Source organism: Sprattus sprattus, assembly GCF_963457725.1.
Source record: "Sprattus sprattus genome assembly, chromosome: 11".
Taxonomy (NCBI): Eukaryota; Metazoa; Chordata; class Actinopteri; order Clupeiformes; family Clupeidae; genus Sprattus; species Sprattus sprattus.
In genome coordinates, this window is record NC_137909.1 from 21256531 (window position 1) to 21275738 (window position 19208).

The 19208-nt window shown below is 42.9% G+C and overlaps 3 protein-coding genes across 4 annotated transcripts in view; all 3 read left to right on the forward strand.

Annotated features, from left to right (window-relative positions):
- The first annotated feature begins 3553 nt into the window (after positions 1–3553).
- Positions 3554–7025, forward strand: ptgdsa (prostaglandin D2 synthase a). 2 transcript variants are annotated; one of them, XM_080847146.1, is made up of 7 exons: positions 3554–3730; positions 4907–5046; positions 5809–5885; positions 6056–6166; positions 6273–6377; positions 6617–6642; positions 6726–7025. In XM_080847146.1, exons 1-6 carry the CDS (start codon positions 3635–3637, stop codon positions 6640–6642), a joined length of 555 nt encoding a protein of 184 aa, XP_080703272.1. In that variant the 5' UTR covers positions 3554–3634; the 3' UTR covers positions 6726–7025. The 2 variants fall into 2 exon arrangements, with proteins under 2 accessions (XP_080703272.1, XP_080703273.1); XM_080847147.1 differs by having other exon boundaries at positions 6748–7025.
- Positions 7026–7738: 713 nt separating this feature from the next.
- On the forward strand, positions 7739–12536 carry LOC308372112 (protein AMBP-like). The gene is made up of 10 exons (XM_080847228.1): positions 7739–7867; positions 8486–8628; positions 9068–9144; positions 9273–9392; positions 9688–9789; positions 10161–10201; positions 10949–11027; positions 11244–11417; positions 11976–12167; positions 12407–12536. Exons 1-10 carry the CDS (start codon positions 7754–7756, stop codon positions 12433–12435), a joined length of 1071 nt encoding a protein of 356 aa, XP_080703354.1. The 5' UTR covers positions 7739–7753; the 3' UTR covers positions 12436–12536.
- A 1839-nt stretch (positions 12537–14375) lies between these two features.
- The window catches only part of LOC308372111 (protein AMBP-like), a gene marked incomplete at both ends in the record, with an annotated part of 4931 nt that continues 98 nt past the window's right edge, over positions 14376–19208 (forward strand). The window contains 9 exons of the mRNA XM_080847227.1: positions 14376–14489; positions 15167–15309; positions 15612–15688; positions 15799–15915; positions 16453–16554; positions 16753–16802; positions 17060–17150; positions 17640–17807; positions 18456–18629. Coding sequence (XP_080703353.1) covers positions 14376–14489; positions 15167–15309; positions 15612–15688; positions 15799–15915; positions 16453–16554; positions 16753–16802; positions 17060–17150; positions 17640–17807; positions 18456–18629 — 1036 coding nt within the window. The remainder of the gene's footprint in view (positions 14490–15166; positions 15310–15611; positions 15689–15798; positions 15916–16452; positions 16555–16752; positions 16803–17059; positions 17151–17639; positions 17808–18455; positions 18630–19208) is intronic.

The following is a 19208-nucleotide window of genomic DNA, read 5'->3' on the forward strand; positions in this document are numbered from 1 at the left end:
TCGTCTCAAGTCTCATCTTAAGTAATATCTCCACGTCTCGCCACTTCATCCAGCACAGCTCAAAGGGAAGTGCAACAGCAAAAAATAATACAAAAAAAATGATTTAACATGCAGACAAACACCAGTTTTCCAAGGGCTCGTCTACCAATGGAAGGATTCATAAGGGTTTGGATTAGTCGAGGGGCGAGGGGGGGGGGGGGGGGTCAAAAGAAAGGCAGAGTCCTTCATTTGAAGACTTGAGGAGGAGTGGGTCTGCTTTAAAAAATGGGAGAGGGCATTCTCCCTTTCCTGTGACACATTTGTGCTAGCTGTTCTACCCACACTGCTATTCTTTTATTTCTTTTTTTGTGTTATTTTGGGTGTTTTGTTTTGTAATTTTAAATTATTATGTGTGGAATTTATGTATGGATCCATTTAATCTATATGTCATTTTTGATTTTGTTGCACTTGGCACAGCTGCGGTGTGGGTGAATCTTTGCTTTGATGTAATGGGGGGATTGATCATCTACACCATGGGTTAAGCAGCATCCCCCATTTTCATAAGCCAATCCTGCTCCTGTTGCTTGTGCCAGTGGATCCTTCAGAGGATCCTTTAGTGGCTAACTGTGTGTGTGAATGTATGTGTGTGTTAATCAGTCCCATGACAGCAACATACTCCTCTTGCTGAGGCTCTGATTTGGTTATGTCTTGAACACACTCACACACACACTCTGTAGTAGGCATGCACACACACATACACACATGCATACACTGATATCTGGTGAGTGTGGATGAAAGCCCCGGTAGTAGCAATAGCACAAAGGACCTCCGCTCTCATCTCTTTTCAGTAGCTCAAGGGTAGTCTCAGTCTCCCATTGTCCTCAAACATGACCCCAAATCAGCCCGTAACCTAACATAGTTAAGCCCCATCAGTTGGGAAACAGGTCTTTAGCATTTTATGCTGAACTAATGGCCATCCATGGCATAAGGGCTACATCCTCCCTCACCTCTGTTGTTATGCAAGTCCGATGGCAGTTTATCCTGCAGCATCCAAAATGAAATGGCGTTGCCAGTTGCCCCAGGTCCCAGTCTGTGAGCCTGCTACTATGTAGCTGACATGAAACCAGTGTGTGTTTATGTGTGTATGTGCACTCCCATCTTCAATAGCGTTTTTATGCTGTGGCTGTATGTATCTCACAGCTGTTTTGAAGTATATTAACGCAGGAGCAGGAGAGAGCACCTTGTAGTTCACCATTCCGGCCTCAAGGTGGTGCTGTGCATCATCGCTGCATCTCAACGTTCCATCATTTACCTGATCCTTCATATGTTTTTTTTACTCTGCGGATTTGACGGGGCAGGGGTGTTCAAAGTATCAGTGCATTTCATTTTTTTCAGTATCATGAAGAATATTTGAAATATGCTAGTTATTTCGATTTTTTTTTTTAATGCACTTTGGTGTCACAGTAGGCCTACTTGTAATTTGAGTATATATTTTGCTAGCTTAATTTGACACAGCCACTCATCATCTCTACTGTGGAAAGACAATGTTCTTTCGTCAGTGGTCCACTTATTGCAATTTATATATATAAATATATTTAGCTTGTCTTCATGTCCTCATTCCTGTGAGTTGGCACGTCGACCAACATTATGGCAGCAAGCACTCAGCGAATCTTACAGTTGCCCTTTCAACTAACCGGTGGGAAAATAAACACGTGTAACACAATTGATGAACATTTTACAGAGACCTCATCCTGGTTCTGTTTTACATTCCTGTTTTCTCTGTCCGAGGTGTCCTCATGAATCACTCTATCCCTTTGTCACCCTTCTTAGCCTACTTAATTGGTCAGCAGTGCACTGTGTGTCGTCCCTGTTTTTTTGTTTCGGTACTCAGGAACAACTTAATGCAATGGTGGCAGAATTAAAAGATCGAAAGAGCGAGAGGAACTGAGGGATAGCACACGTGTGTGTGTGTGTTAGTGAGTATCTCTCTCGAGTGTACCTCCAGGTTAGACAGTGTTGTGTCTGTATAGAGGAGGTGTGTGAGGTGTGCTGCGTCACACTGAGGTCCTCTTGTCGACAAAAAAAAGAAATGACTAGCTGTAAATCATGCTCTGGAAGTTAAAAAAAGGCATCTGAGAATCAATATTAATAAAAAAAGATATATACATTTTGTGTCGTGGTTGATTCATTCAGATAATGTATCATTACATTTTTCTAAACTGTTACACTGCTTACTTTTGTGCAGAGTGACTGAAGATTCAGTCATATGAGAAGATGGGTGTAATAGTAGTCTGCCACAACAATGCTTGTGTTTTCCAAAGACACCTGAACACATGTGCAGGTCATTTAGAGAATTTGTCATAGCGCCTACCCCCTTGATAAATCAGTTGATGAAAAAGCTTTTGATTGGTTGAATTGCACATCATGGCAAACAGTCTAAACACTTAACAAGGAAGGAGCTTTTTCAATGGATTGTGTTTCTGGCTAGAGTATTTCCAAACACACCTGAACACGTGCAGGTCATTTAGGGTATTTGGCATAGGTTCTACTCTCTTGATAAATCAGTTGATTTGTGAGACAGCTTTTGAATGGTTCAATTACAAATCATGTGCACATCGGTGCGAACACTTAACAAGGGAGGTGCTGTTTGAATAGGACCACATTTTGTCAACAGCACACGTAAGAAATATTGTTTGTGGTTTGTCAAATACCAAAAAAGATACGAGCACTGCCAAATAATGGAACGGTGGGGAAAATACTTTTTACTTTACAGTGGTATATGTAAGTAGTAGGTGATAAATCAATTAACAATTTAATTAATTAACAATTCAATTCTATCTGGAGTTTTACCTTTCCCTATTCAGTGTTTGGGGGTGTCAGAAATGGTATGAGATTAACAGAGGCTTGTTCTGTGGTGTTGCATCACTACAGAATCACCATGGGAACTATGACAGACAGAGTATGAAAAAAATATCATTTAGCAGTCGCCACTTTCTGGGAACACACCCCTGGTCAGGATCTTCCCTCTCATACCTTTTGTGGATCAGTTCTCCATTTGTTGTGTGTTACATACCATCATACCCTGAGGCTAAAGCCATTAAATGCATTTAATATGTTGTAAATATTTGTAATATATGTAATATATGTAAATTATTTAATATGTTGAATATTTCAGATTTATCCTCAGGGCCTAATTATGGTTAAGCCATTGGATATGTGTTATGATGTTATGTTATAAGTACACACTGGGACAGAATATATTTCACCTTGCAGTCCTGAGAACATACCATTCACAAGAATACGCACGGCTGCATCAAAGCTGCATTTCTGGTAAGCAAACTGACAGAGTTGACTAAACTTCAGTGGAAAGTCATGAGTCTGCTCTGGTCAATCTGTTCTAGGCAAACAGACATGCACTCTGCTACTTTGTGTCGGGCTCTGTTTGCGGCCCCTCCTGGTCTTGGCGCAACACTGGTTGGCTTTTTAGGACGATGGGAGGAGCGGTTGGAATGTACGAAGGAGATATTCCACATGGAAAAAATAGAAGAGATTGATTGGTGCTGTCACTCTTTACAGTTCTTTCCGTCCAGAACTACAGCTTTGAGTGTTTGATATCCTTCCCTCTCTGTTCCTCATCTACCTTCTTCAAGCAACAATGAGGCTTGCCTTGGTTACCATCGTCATGACGATGCTCCTCCTTGAGGAGATCAAAGCGGACGTTCAGCCACAGAAGAATTTTGACGACCAAAGGGTGAGTAGCCATCGTCTAGAGATGAGTACAGGGGACAAAGAAATGTATAGTGTCCTTTATTACCACTCATGTCTCTGACACACAAATCATGAGAACAGACCCTAGAATTAGGGTTTTATCTGTGTTTTTGCCATTGCTTTCTATGCCCTGCTGGTTTTGGCAGTGACTGGGGTATTGGCGCTAGTTGGCAGGGTGTTGTTCCGCTGTGCTGGGGTAAGGGTTAGGACAAACAGAGAGCAGGTCAATGATCGTTCTGACCACTGTGTTGTAATAGGGAAAACATGGCTCTCATCCTAAGCTATTGCAATGTCCATAAAGACATTGAGGCCAACTTTGAGGCCATGATGTCTAAGGTCTTTGTGTGTGTGTGTGTGTGTGTGTGTGTGTAGCCCCATGAAATGTCCTTATAATGTTTTTATCAGGAGACATCAGGCCTTCCGCTATGCCACTATGCACAGAGATATCAGGCCTCTCTGTCTGAGACAGACGGGTTTGAGATACAGACTATTGAATATAATACCTGAATAAGAAACCTGGAAACTGCTTTGACAAGAGGGAGATGATCCTTGTGCAAGAGCAAATGTGCCAGATCTAATCTAATTCAAAGTCTGATCTGGACAATATACATCAAAATGTGTATCCAGATCGAGCATTTGATAACCGTTGTTCAGTAGAGCAGGTTTGAGTACATTTACATTTACATTTAGTCATTTAGCAGAAGCTTTTGTCCAAAGCGACGTACAAGGGAGAGAACAGTCAGGCTAATAGCAATAAAACCTGGTGTAACAATTAATACTACTTTTTTTAAGAAATAGAAAACGACATAGAAAGAAAAAGAAGTGCAGGACTGTCACTGCTTAAGTGCAAGTTAAGCCAAGGTGCCAGTTAGGAAGGGAGGTGCTCTCTGAAGAGTTGGGTCTTCAAGAGCTTCTTGAAGGTAAAGAGGGACGCCCCTGCTCTGGTAGTGCTAGGGAGTTCGTTCCACCAACGTGGTAAAGCCCTGTGGGCTTGTGTAAAACATTTCCCTGTTGTATCTGTTTTTTATGCATTGCAACTATCAGCTATCAAGGGTATCCTTAACAGTAAAGTGTCATTAGTGGAGTTGAAGTTCGCATACAGGATAATGGCTAATATACACTGTATATTGTGTGTGTGTGTGTGTGTGTGTGTGTTCAGTTTGCAGGAAAGTGGTATCGGGTGGGCATGGCATATGATTCCCCTGGCTTTGTTCCATACAGAGACAAGCTGAGAATCTCCATGGGGGTAGTAGAGCCCCAGTCCAATGGAAACATTGGCATGACCATGTGGAGCATAAGGTGTGTGTGTGTGTGTGTGTGTGTGTCTCTCTGTCTGTCTGTCTGTCTGTCTGTCTGTCTGTCCATCCATATGTGTGTGTATATACCTCTTTGTGTGTGTGTGTGTGTGTGTGTGTGTGTGTGTGTGTGTGTGTCTGTCCTGCTGTCTGTCTTTCCATCCGTATATGTGTGTATATACCTGTGTGTGTGTTTGTGTCTGTCTATCCATCCATATGTGTGTGTATATACCTCTTTGTGTGTGTGTGTGTGTATGTCTGTCCTGCTGTCTGTCTGTCCATCCATATATGTGTGTATATACAGTACCTGTGTGTGTGTGTTGGTGTCTGTCTGTCCATCCATATGTGTGTGTATATACTGTACCTCTATGTGTGTGTGTGTCTGTCTGTCTGTCCTGCTGTCTGACTGTCCATCCATATATGTGTGCATATGTGTCTCTCTCTGTGTGTTTATATAACTTTGTATTGCATGCGGTAGGCAGATATGCACCTATTTCTTTCTCAGTATGTGTGTTTGTAAGTGTGCAAGTGAGTGTGTCACTGTAAAATAAAGGAGTGTGCAAAAACATTGTGAGAAGCATGACCTAAGAGCTGAAGTGCAGATAATATAACCCCCCCCCCCCCCCCACATACACATACACACACGCACACAGATATATACATATATATATATATATATATATATATATATATATATATATATATATGCAAAGGATGCTCCAGTCTGAGGAAGCTTGTTTTGATGTCCACACACATTCATGCTTAGGTCCACTGGCTGTAATAGCAAAGTCTACGTATATGAGAAGACTGCCACTCCTGGTGTGTTTTCGTACTTCAGTGTGCGTGAGTATGGCCTAAGACACACACACATACACACAAGTTGGTCTGGTCCAAACAGACAAAAGAAAATCTGAAATGCTTTTTTAAACATTTAAACATCAATTATCATATAAAGCTCAATGTAAATATGAAACCGTAAGAAAACATTTTTGTGTTTTCTTTCTTGACCCTAGGACATAACAAGGTGAAGGACATCACAGTGGTGGAGACCAACTACTCTGAGTATGCAATCGTCCTCAAATTCAAGAAGATGAACAGGGAGTATTCACAAGTGTCCCTCTATGGTAAGTCGTGTGTGCGACTGTGCGTGTGTGTGTGCGTGTATGTGTGCGTGTGTGAGCATGCCTGTGTGTGTGTGTGATTATGGCAAATCTTCTGATATTCCTCCAGGTCGTACCCAGAAGCTGAGGCCTGAGGTGATTGAGAAGTTCAAGGCCTTTGCTCTGGCTCGTGGATTCCCCAAGGAGTCCGTTCTTACCCCACCGCCATCATCAGGTTGGACAAACACACACACCACTCCACACACACTCCAACACACTTCCCCACTGAGTCACTACCACATACACAGACTCCCACTCTCTGACAATCATTCATAAGTCTCTGACAATCATTCTCTGTCTTTCTCACTTAGACACACACACACACACACACACATACATACACACACGCCCACACACACATGCACACACACACTTAATACTTTTTTTAGTAATTTTCAACCCTTCTATTTACAGAAAGCTGTCCATCCTCCGAATACTAGGTGAGTTTGGAACACACTGTCATGAACAACCCTGTGGTTGCTGTATTCTGAAACCTTTTTTTTTTTTTTTTTGATCCTCGCAGCTGCATAAACCTTTTCTTTCAGAAAGTCAACATCAACACAGTCCTCTTCTGCCGGAAGAATCGTCAAATCATCGTCATCATTCTCACACTTCCATACATCAACACAGTGACCACAGCTCATAATACTGCTTCAGTGTGTATCGCTATACTGTATTTCCATAGCATAAAGGCATCAGTTCTCACTGTTGTCACTTTGGATGCAGAGCCATATCTGCCTCATTCACAAACTACTTTCATGTCTGTTTTGCTCTTACTGCGAGAAATTGACCATGGAGTCAGAAACATTAATGACTTCCAGATCCTGCTACATTGTCAAATAAATGTATGAGAAACTAAGTGTTTTCTGTGCATTTTGCTTATAGACACACACACACACACGTCCAAGCCCATACACACACACACACACACATAAATATATATTCTGTATGTATGTGTGTGTTTGTGTGAATGTTAGACAGGATAACTCAGATGATATGTAAGATTAGTGTCAGTGTCTAAAGACCTGTCCCAGAATGCATTGGTGAACATTTATTTCTATGTTGAATGAAGAGCACATCAATATATTTGACAGTAAGCCCATTTGCTTGATGAGGACAAAAACGGCGGTTTAGGTAATCTCAGATATTTTTACAGATTATATTATTTAGAATCTCTACTAAGCGTGCAGTAATCATTCCGTTTTCTTTAAGGAGCGTGCACAGTATTTATGTAAATGTATGGATATAATCTATCTATTTTACCTGTGTGTGTGTTTGTGTTTGTGTGTGTGTGTATGTTTGTGAGGGAGAGAGAGATAGGCAAGAGGAGACTTTGCACTGTTTGCTGTGTTTGTCTTTTGTATGTGTGTGTGTGTGTGTGTGTATGTGTGTGTGCATGTGTGCTCCATGCCTCTTATAATGCCAGTGTTTTGAGCTGACACACACATGCACAACACACACGCACATATCAATGGGGGTCGATGTCCGATAGCATAGTGGGGTCGGCGGACCTCAGCTCTGGGTTCTGCAGTTGCTTTGGACACAGACGGGATGGAGGCTGCAGCTCTGGTGATCTTACTGGTGGCCCTCGTGGCCCCTCTCCATGCGGGGCCCCTGCCCTCTGAGCCCCTTCTACCCACACAGGAGAGCTTCGACCTGGACCGGGTAAGCCCCCGATACTCCTTCAGTGGTGGTGATTAGTATAGAGAACAACATGTGTGTACATGACCGAAGTGGCGATGTACAAGTGGCAAGGGAAAACTCCCTTTAAAACAGGAAGAAACCTCAGCCCAAAGAGGGGACCCATCTGCTTGGGGCCGGCCAGCTAGAGAAATAGAAAAGCACAGGGGGATGGGACGGAAGGGAGGAGAAGCAAGCAGATTAATTCATACATGTATCACGATAAAACACATTGGCATACATGTGGCATATACAGATAATACATACAAGATTGCACGAGGCATACAAGATTGGACATACATGATGCATACAAGATTGATGGCGGATAAAAATGGAGAGACCCAGTTGTGAGGTGAAAACTTGAGTGAATTATCTCGGGAGTTGTAGATCAGTATATTTATTCAGCAAACAATAGCTAGGTGCTGACAACACTTAGTCTGCATATGTGTAAAAGCTATAGAGAAGGAAACTTTTAGTTTTAGTTCTAGTAAGTGGGAGAGCATTGCAGTAGTCTAGGCGCAAAGTAATGAATGCATTGATTAGTGATTTTCTTTCTCTCACTCTGTGTGTGTGTGTGTGTGTGTGTGTGTTTGTGTGTGTTAGTTCATGGGGAAGTGGTATAGTGTGGCCAAAGCCTCCACTTGTCCATTGTGGCTGAAATCTAAAGGAGATTCTGCTGTTGGCACAGTGGTGCTGAAGAAGCAGCCCACAGCAGACACATTCAGCCTGACAAAAACTAAATCCAGGTCCTGTACAACACACACATACGCACACACACACACCCACACACACACACACAGAGATTCAGCCTGACACTAACTAAATCCTGCTCCTATACTGTGTGCTCACGCAAACACACACACAACTCTCTCTCACACACACACACACACACACACACACACACACACACACACACAAACATTCAGCATGACAGGAACTGGTTCTCATTTTACTACATACACAATGAGATGCAAACAGTGCATGTACACAATACTAAATCATACGTTTGTATGTGGACATAGATATGTCATACACATACTGTATATGCACTCACACACAAGCACTTACTGTGCATGATGATACGAATGATAACTGTGTATTTATGTATCCTATGTGTCTCTCTTATAATTCATTATAAATAGTCTTATTGTATCTATGCACATGGTTTCCTGTATCTTTCTGCAGGCAAGGAATCTGTAAGCAGACTACCTATGTCTATCACTTGACCCAAACACCTGGCAGATTCCAGTACTACTTTTCCCGTATGTGTCTTCTCTGTCTCGTGATCTCCTCTTTATCACCTGGCCCTTAATGTTAAAGATGTCTGTGCATGTTCTTCATCTTCCTCTTCTTGTTCTTCCTCATCTTCCTCTTCCTCCTCACCCCTCAGAGTGGGACGCTGATGTGGACACGTATGTGGTGGATACAAACTACGCCGAGTATGCCCTGGTGGTGGATCACAAACACAAGCGTCACTCTGAGAAGAGAGGCACACGTGTGGTGCTCTATGGTGAGTCACCAGGATACTAACGTCAAAAACAGCAGCTCTTCACCTGTCCAGCTCTTCTAATGCAACCACAGCACATAGGCTACTGGGTCCCTCCTTGTCCTGGTGAAATATACCTATATATATATATAGGTTTGCCACTCCCTAGGTCTGGCTTTGCATGAGAGTGTGTGAGTGCCTCTTCTAAAATTGTATTGTGGTTGGTCTGATCCCACCAGCTCCTTGCTACTTTATTACCATACCCTGTCAAATGATTAAATGTAAATGTAGATTTAACTAACTGTACTGCCCCCATCAGGCCGTACCCCAGAACTGCAGATGGCTGTGCTGGAGGACTTCAAGCGCTTGGTGGCAGAACAAGGCATGGGCGAGGACAATATTGGCATCATGAAGAACAAAGGTACCTTTACTGTTCCAACATGGTTTCTTTACAATGTCTCTCTGTGAATATATACTAGAATGGAATACAATGATTTGGGTCTGGCAAAATTAGAGAGATTTTTGGCAAGGAGTTTGACTTCCTTGGAAATAGATTTTGTAATAACATCCCTCTCTGTGAACTGGATGATGGGATTGTGTTATTATATTATATTGTTGAAAAAAATAATGTATTTCTCTCTTTCTGTCTGTCGTTATCTCTTTTTTTTGTCGGTATCTCTTTTTTATCTCTGTTTTCTTCTCTGTCTCTCTCTCTCTCTGCTCCTCTATATTTCTCTTTTGATCTCTCTCTCTTCATCCCTCTCTCTCTCTCTCTGCCTTTGTCATCCCCAGGTGAATGCACCCCAGGAGAAGCTGACACACGTGTTCCAGAGGTAGAGTATAGCAGAAGCACCGCAGTTTCCTCGGGCTCACTCAGACACAGCTCCCACAGCCTAACTTAAACGCAGACCTGACCCACACACAGTCAATTCATGCATCAAACTGCAACAGATGCAAGAGACACCCATGGCTTTTAGCCTCCTTGATAGTAAGCTTGCCTCCCCTGTCCTAAAGTTGTGGTTGGAGTCCATTTGCATTACATACATCACATTTATTCATTTGGCAGCTTTTATCCAGAGCAACCTACAATTTAGGGACAACGGTCAAGCTTCAGTAGATTAGGAGACTTTCGAGACTTTGGAGTTCAGAATACGTGCAAATAGTCTAGTACTGTACTGTGATTCTCAAAAGGTTACACATGTGTACCTATGCATGTGCAAAGAGGCGTTTCAACAGTAATGTCCTCGCCGGCGGAAGATGCATCTAAAATGGCACAGTCATAAGGGCACAGTCATAACACATTAACTGAGAACATGAAACATGAAAGTGTGTAGAGGGTTGGTGCCTTCTTAAAATTACAAAACCCTTTCTTTTTACCTGACACATTCTGATCACACATATGAGTGCCCGTATGTGTACATGTGTTGAAAATGTATACATTTGTGTGTGGGTGTGTGTATGTATGTGTACATGTGCCTTTAGTGCCTAAATTACAAACGCTTTTTTAACCTAATTTACACATCGGAACTCATGCCCTATCTTACATCATGTCAATGAATCTTCCTCCCACCCTCCTCCAGAGAGCCATAAGGGCTGCGGTGCTTCTTCCAGCTGATGAAGAGGAGGGATCTGCATGGGACCATTTAGGGACGGACAAAGGTGAGAGATTATGCTACACATGTGAGATTGATAGAGCTATGCATGCTACTGAGGTAGACACAGGTGAGTTCTCGTGCTATTTATGCTATGTGAGCTAGACACATGTAAGTGACCATGAGCTATGCATGCTACATATCTGAGATCAATATACATGCCTGTGTGTATGTATCAATGTACATGCGTGTCATTTGATGTGTGTGTGTATGTGTTTCACAGAAGCGTGTTATGGCCCGCAGGACCGGGGCGGTAAATGTGAATGGCATGTTTATCGCAAATTCTTCTACAATTCGACCAGCAAGACTTGCCAGAGTTTTTTATTCAATGGCTGTGGAGGCTTCAAGAACAACTACAATACTGAATGGTTGTGCATGCAGACCTGTCAACCAGAAGGTAAATGGTAAAGAGAGAGAGAGAGATAGAGAGAGGGATAGAGAGCAGAAGAAAAGAGAGATGAAGAGTAGCCAACAACAGTAGGAACAAGGTAAGAGTTGGTGAAACATAAAAAGAGAGAAAGAAATGGAGGGGGACAGTGAGAGAGAGGTTAGTGGAAGATAGAGAGAGAGTATGATGAAGGGAGACAGGGTGAAGGAGAGGTTAGTGGAAGATAGAGAGAGAGTATGATGAAGGGAGACAGGGTGAAGGAGAGGTTTGTGGAAGATAGAGAGAGAGTATGATGAAGGGAGACAGGGTGAAGGAGAGGTTTGTGGAAGATAGAGAGAGAGAAAGAGATGATGGAGGAGGATGAAGAGATGAGGAGTACTTTGTTACTTTCCTATTTCTAGAGCCTGTGTAGCCTACTAACACCTGAGTTTTAGTGCATACTCAGAAGGTACAGCTAGAGGACTGTGAGAAGCAATGAACCGAATTGGTCAAAAAGTGAATTGGATTAGAATGGTGGACTGCGCCTTTAAATGAATGGCGTCTCCCTCTCTTTCCCACCGCCTCTAGTTGTCTGCAAAATGCCCTTAGACCCTGGACCGAGTGGCCAACCCATCTTGCCGTCAGGGTGGAACTGGGGCTTTGACTCTGCCACTGGGAAGTGTGTAGAATTCATTTATACAGGGTGGAATCAAGGTGGGAACGCAAACAGGTTCAGCTCCAAAAATGTGTGTGAGGGTGTCTGCGGAGGATTTACGGACGGTAAGAACAAAAAAACACACACACACACACACACACACACACACAAACATGCATGCAAACATACATCTGAAAGTATGCGGGTAAACATATAGATTAACATACACACACACACAGTTTTTAATGCCTGAACGTGTCCTTAGCCTAATGCATATGACTTTGTTTGTGTGTGTGTGTGTGTGTGTGTGTGTGTGTCTGTATGTATGTGTTTCTGTCTGGGTGCATTTGTGTGTGTTTTACAGGAGATGATGAACTGCTCAAAATAAACTAAAAGGGGTGACAGTTCAGCTGATGTTCACTCTGGAAGTCAATACACACACACACACACACACACAGACTGAAAAAAGCAGACCAACTGCACTTATATCTCCTAACCCAGACTATTTGTATGTTGCTCATCTGTGATCTTGACATACTTATTAAAAAAGAGATTACCAATCAGACTTTCCTGTGTTTGCTTCAGTGTCTGTCTTCGGCAGTCTTTCCCATCCACTGTAAGTGTAATGTTCTAGCTATGGTAGCAAGACATAAGAAGTGAGTTCTGACCTGCAAACGTCTGAGATGGTGAACAGCACCTTCTAGGGGAACGTAAATTCATGAATGAAAACTACATAGCCTGCTTACATGCACATTTTTTGCTCGATAGTATGAAGTAGTATGGAGTTTCTCTCATACACCAAAACATTACGGTTGAGAGGAATCAGCCTATGGGAGATAAAGGCTCACACCAGGGGGTGATTTATAGCACCACTGGCCAACCATCTTACTGTCCTGAAACTACACACACACACAGCCACATACACATAGCAAATATTTGACATTGACTGCCATTCTTAAGAGCACAGTTAAGCTATTATCAGGCCTCAGTCAAACATCTCAATCCCTCTTTTTTGCAAATTGAAGAATTTCATGCGATTGTGGGGTGCAATTTTCTCTCATAATAGCTTGACTTCCGCAAGAAAACACAGAATCTTTAAATGTCTGCATCATTTGTGATTCATTTATTTGACTCAAAATCCCTTGCAGGATTCTAGAGGGACTGACAGATGTATTCGGGCATCCAAATTGCTACACTAGTATATACAGCAGGCCTAAGTGTGCTACACTAGTTTATACAGCAGGCCTAAGTGTGCTACACTAGTTTATACAGCAGGCCTAAGTGTGCTACACTAGTTTATACAGCAGGCCTAAGTGTGCTACACTTGTTTATACAGCAGGCCTAAGTGTGCTACACTAGTTTATACAGCAGGCCTAAGTGTGCTACACTAGTTTTTACAGCAGGCTTAAGTGTGCTACACTAGTTTATACAGTTGCACTACATTACCAGAGCATTTAAATAACTCCTATAGGACTGTGATAAGCAATTAACTGAATAACCTCAAGTGTAGAAGTTATGTTCGGAAAAGTCATGCCTGCTATGTGTTGCTGCTGAGAGGAAACAAGCAAAAATTGAGTTTACGTGTATCTCTCTCTCTCCCTCTCTGTGACACCATTAGCTGTCTGCTTTTAGGGGTTCTGGTGAGTTGCAGGCAGATCAATAGTGTTGACTTATGTGGACCACTCACCTTGGCTGTCCTGAGGGGGCTGACCTATTTCACATCTGTTCAATAAACCACTAATGGCAGCTCCGAACCAAATACTAATGTGAGCTGGCTCTGAACCATTAGACACAGACCCACACGCAGACACACACACACACACACACACACACACACACACACACACACACACACTATTTCAACCATCTGGATATGACTACACAAAACTGAAACTGTTATACTCACTCTTCACATGAAAAGGCTATTTTAAGGATCTATGCATGTTTTTTGTGTATGTATGTTTATGTATGTCTGATTTAATTTCCTTTCAAACTGCTGAAAGTAGCATTGAAGGGGAGCAGAAAGGTTTGAGTAAGAGACAAACACAAGAAGGCATGAGGAGAACTTTGCACTGTTTGCTGTGTTTGTTTGTTTTTTGCTTACACTGTGTGTGTGGGTGTGTGTGTATGTGTGTTACACTGCTACATGAATGTGTGTTACAACACTTTACCCCACAACACACACACACATACACACACACACACACACACGCACACACACACACACACACACACACACACATCAATGGAGGTCGATGTCCGATAGCATAGTGGGGTCGGCGCCTCGGCGGACCTCAGCTCTGGGTTCTGCAGTTGCTTTGGACACAGACGGGATGGAGGCTGCAGCTGTGGTTTTCTTACTGGTGGCCCTCGTGGTCCCTCTCCATGCGGGGCCCCTGCCCTCTGAGCCCCTTCTACCCACACAGGAGAGCTTCGACCTGGACCGGGTAAGACCCCCATACTCCTCCATCTCTCTGTTTATTTAGCCCAATGTCTCAAGCCTTTTAGAAAACTCAGATCTCCGATTTTCAACTTAGTGTGTACAAGGAGAATATTGCTCAGATAACTAAGCAAGTGAATTTGGTACTGTAGGAGTATAAAGTTATTTGGACTTTGAGATTACCATGTTCTTGGAGGTGCATTGTGTACAGAAGAACTGTTTTAGGTGAAGTTTTAGGTCTTTTAGTTATTCTGAAAAGGGCTCTGAAAAACGCCTGAAACAAAGACTCTAGATGCAGAGAAACCACAGGGATGTTTGGAAACATGACTCTCCCTCAGAATTAGATGGTTGTTTACTATGTATCCATATATTAGACATAAGAAGACATCTATTTACTCTACCTTTAGCTGACTTCCATCCTTCATATCAGTCTCTAAGCTCACCCAACCAATGTTAAAGTGATCACTGTCTGTCTCCATTATCTTTCCAACAGCATGTGAATGAGTGTGTACAATTTGATTGTCATTTTTCTTATAGTTTTTAAGATTTATTGTTTTGGATTTCGTTTCGATGGAGCATTATTTTTTCTATTTTGCTTTCTGCTCTCTGTCTCTCCCGCCCTCCCTCCCTCTCTCCCTCTCCCTCTCCCTCCCCCCCCCCTCCCTTTGTGTGTGTGTGTTATAGTTCATGGGGAAGTGGTATGATGTGGCCAAAGCCACCACTTGTCCTTGGATGCAGAAGCACAAAGGAGATTCTCCTATTGGCACATTGCAGCTGGAGAAGGGACCCACAGCAGACACAGTCAGCATGAGCAGAACTATGTCCAGGTCCTATACCAATCACACACACACACACAAACACACACACACACACACACCATGACCAGAACTATTTCCGGGTCCTATACCATCACCACACGCACACACACACACACACACACGCACACACACAGCATGACCAGAACTACGTATGTCCAGGACCTATACCATCACCACACACACACGCACACACACACGCACACAGCATGACCAGAACTATGCCCAGGTCCTATACCACTCACACACACGCGCACACACAAATGGAACACACAGAGACATCATCTCACTGTTTCACATTTATATATGTGTAGGCATGGAACCTGCAAGCAGATATCTGGTGACTATCACCTGACCGAAACACCTGGCAGATTCAAATACCACGTGTCCAGTAGGTGCAATACAATATCTCTTAATGGCCAATCAAATGCTTTATGGTGTGCCTTTAATAAACATGATTGGTGGTGAAACAGCAAGTTTGTGTGCATCTCCCTCTTTCAGGATGGAATGCTGATGTGGATGCCTATGTGATGCACACAAACTATGATGAGTATGCCCTCGTAGTGATGATAAAACAGAAGCAAGGGAGCGACAAAACCACTTCAGTCAAACTGTATGGTAAGTCACCAGGCCAGGACACGCACTTAACCTCTCTCTCTCTCAGTCCGGATGATCTAACAGAAAGATTTCTTTAATATATATGGTTTGGTGACACAGCATGAACCATGAGAGAACCACTTTGTCAAAATGAATTGCATCTCTCTGCTGGCACAGGCAATAGTTGAGTATAGTGCCCTCATCTGGCCTCTTAAAGAACTTAAAGAACCTCATGAAAATGTTTTGTATATTGCACTTTATGTGTACTTAGCTACCCAGAGCACTTCATTGATGTAAAAGGTTTATGATTTACCATCCCTGCATCAAGTCGACTATCGAGTAGGCATCCAGTTCTGTCCTTGCTCTTGATAAGCTGTTGACATTGTTCGGGGGGATCCAGGTTGACTCTCTGATGTTGGGGATAGTAAAGCTGGATGTGACGTGACGAAATGTGGAGCAGTAGTTATGGAGCAACAAGTCGAGTGTGGAAAGAAACACTTCAGAGTGCTACACCTAAAAATGCCCCAGTCAGTTATCTTTCTGTACTGCCCCCTGCAGGCCGTACTCCAGAACTGCGGGACACTCTGGTGGAAGACTTCAAGCGCGTGGTGAGAGAACAGGGTATGAGCGAGGACACCATTGTCATCAAGCAGAACAAAGGTACTCACCACAGTGCTGGTCTTTGCTTTCTCTCATGTGCCACAAAGTCAACTCTCCAGAGCACTGTATGAATACAATTCACTGAAGATTGATGTGAGCTTTGCAAAATTGTTCTGTGCTTTTATGTACTATCATCATATTTATTTGCTCTCTTTGTTTCTCTCTTTCTCCTATTCTTCCCACTCCGTCCATCTGCAGGTGAATGCATCCCAGGAGAAACTGTGGTTGTTGACACACCTATTGTCCAGGTATGGTGGAGCTCTTCTCTGGACCAGGCTCCCTCTAAAGCAATTGGCTTTCTAGAACCTTCTACAATTATAAGGTTTCACTGAGGTGCAAAGTATAATAAATAAATACATAAATAAATACATAAATACATAAGTAAGTAAATAAAATAACTGCAGCATTCATTTTAGTGAGGGAAAACTATTTGGTTGATACAAAACACACATGAAAGCATAAACATCACTCCTGCTCTTTCTGTTGGACTTGCTGGATGTGTCAGAGGTCCAGGAGGGCTGCAGTGTTCCCCCAGGATCAGGATGACGAGGGCTCAGGAATGATGGCGACAAACGTGCCTCTCTTTTGGGGACCAGGTGAGGGGCCAGTCAGCTCTCTCCTCATATACAAGACAGCCAACTTCACCATGTTCACTGCAAAAATGCTTTTCTAACCTAGTGTTATTACTCTTATAATGAGATGAAAAAATCTAGTTGGTCTTGTTTCCAACTAGATTTTTTCATCTCAATATAAGAGTAATAACACTAGGTTAGAAAAGCATTTTTGCAGTGCACGGAGTGGAGGTGGGTGTGCCGCCATGGAGGCTAGAGGCCACTGGTGCCAGCATTCAGTCGCTAGTATATCACTTGAGGTGTCAAGCGTAGGGCTTCCAGTGCAAAAACAGGGCTGACACCACCATTGAGCAGTAAAGGGGAAGGCTCGTGCTACGTTATGAGTAATGTTGAGTTATGATGAGTTAGTGATGATAAGATTGAAATGGGATTCTTAATATATGCATTCATCTTAAGTTGTATGAATATTTGTGTGTATACATGAATTTGTGTGTGTGTGTATGATTATTGCAGAGGCATGTGAGGCCGCACCGGACTCCGGCCCGTGTTTTGGAATGTTCCAGCGCTTCCACTACAACACTTCACTCAAGGCCTGCCAGGTCTTCAACTTTGGCGGTTGCCTAGGCAACCAGAACAACTTTGTGACAGAGAAGGAGTGCTTGCAGAGCTGCCGTACAGAAGGTAAAACTGGAGAGAGTAAGAAAGGGAGAGAGCGAAAGTGATCCTTGTGTCATCCCATGTCAACTTGTAAAATCAAAATGACACTCTGGCAGCTCTCCAGTGAAGTGGTAGTATCTGACAGTTGTCAGCCCTCAGAGGATCTAGCCAGGGCCTATCCCACAAAACAAGATTTCTGAGTTAGGTAACTGCTGTGCAGGTGAATCCTGTAAACACTATCTGGACTGTGATATTAAAAAGGGTTATTTTGGGTTTTACTCACTGAAGTTAAACAGATCATTTGGTAATCCTCTTTAGTGGAACTGCATTATTATGTTTATTTTTTACAGAAGTATCATAAACACAGCTTGAATAAAAATGCAACTTGAAAAAAGGCAAATATCTGATTGAAAAACAATCCACCTTGAGTTGCCGTATGTTTATCACTGCAAACGCCACCCTAACATGAGGATATGGACTAACACTAGAATAATCAATAATAAACAATCTAATGAACACTAATAAACTACTAATAAAGTCAATAATCCAGCTTAAAGCAACACAAGGGAGAGTGACCATCATCAAGTTTAATTGGACAATCATCAATCATCACCTAGTTCATGTAGGTGACATGTCTGTAAAGTGTGTGAAATCTTCTGACTGCCTCTCCAGCGGCCTGTAGGATGCCCATAGACGCAGGCTCCTGCAAAACACACGTGGAGCTGTGGGCCTTTGACTCCAAAGCCGGGAAGTGTGTGTCTTTCAAGTACGGAGGTTGCCAAGGCAACGGGAACAAGTTCTACAGCCAGAAGGAATGTGAGGAGTACTGTGGAGTGATGAAGGACGGTAAGACAACACACACACACACACACACACACAGACACACGCGCACACAGACACACACGCACACACACAGACAGACAGACACACACGCGCATGCACACGTGCACACACACACACACGTACGCATGCACACACAGAGACAGACAGACAGACATGCGCGTGCGCACACACACACATGCTCACTCACAGACACACACATAAACAACATCTGTCTCTCAAATCGTACACACGTAAAGTCAATTATGCATGTAGCAAAATGCACACACATGCCACATACAACACAAACACACATTACTTTCTCACACCAGCTCGCACAGCGATTCTTATCATGTCACATTCCTACATGTTAACACCAAAAAACCTCACACCCTGTCTTCTATGTGCACCCCCCCCCCCTCCCCAAACACAGTCACACACACATTCTCGCACACACACACACAAATTCTCACACCAACACACACCCACAATCTCACACCCACCCACACATACACACACACACGTAAATGTACACACTGATACCTAGAAAACTACATTGTTAATGCATGAGAATTTTTACTCTACAACATCAAGTATGTTCTTTTG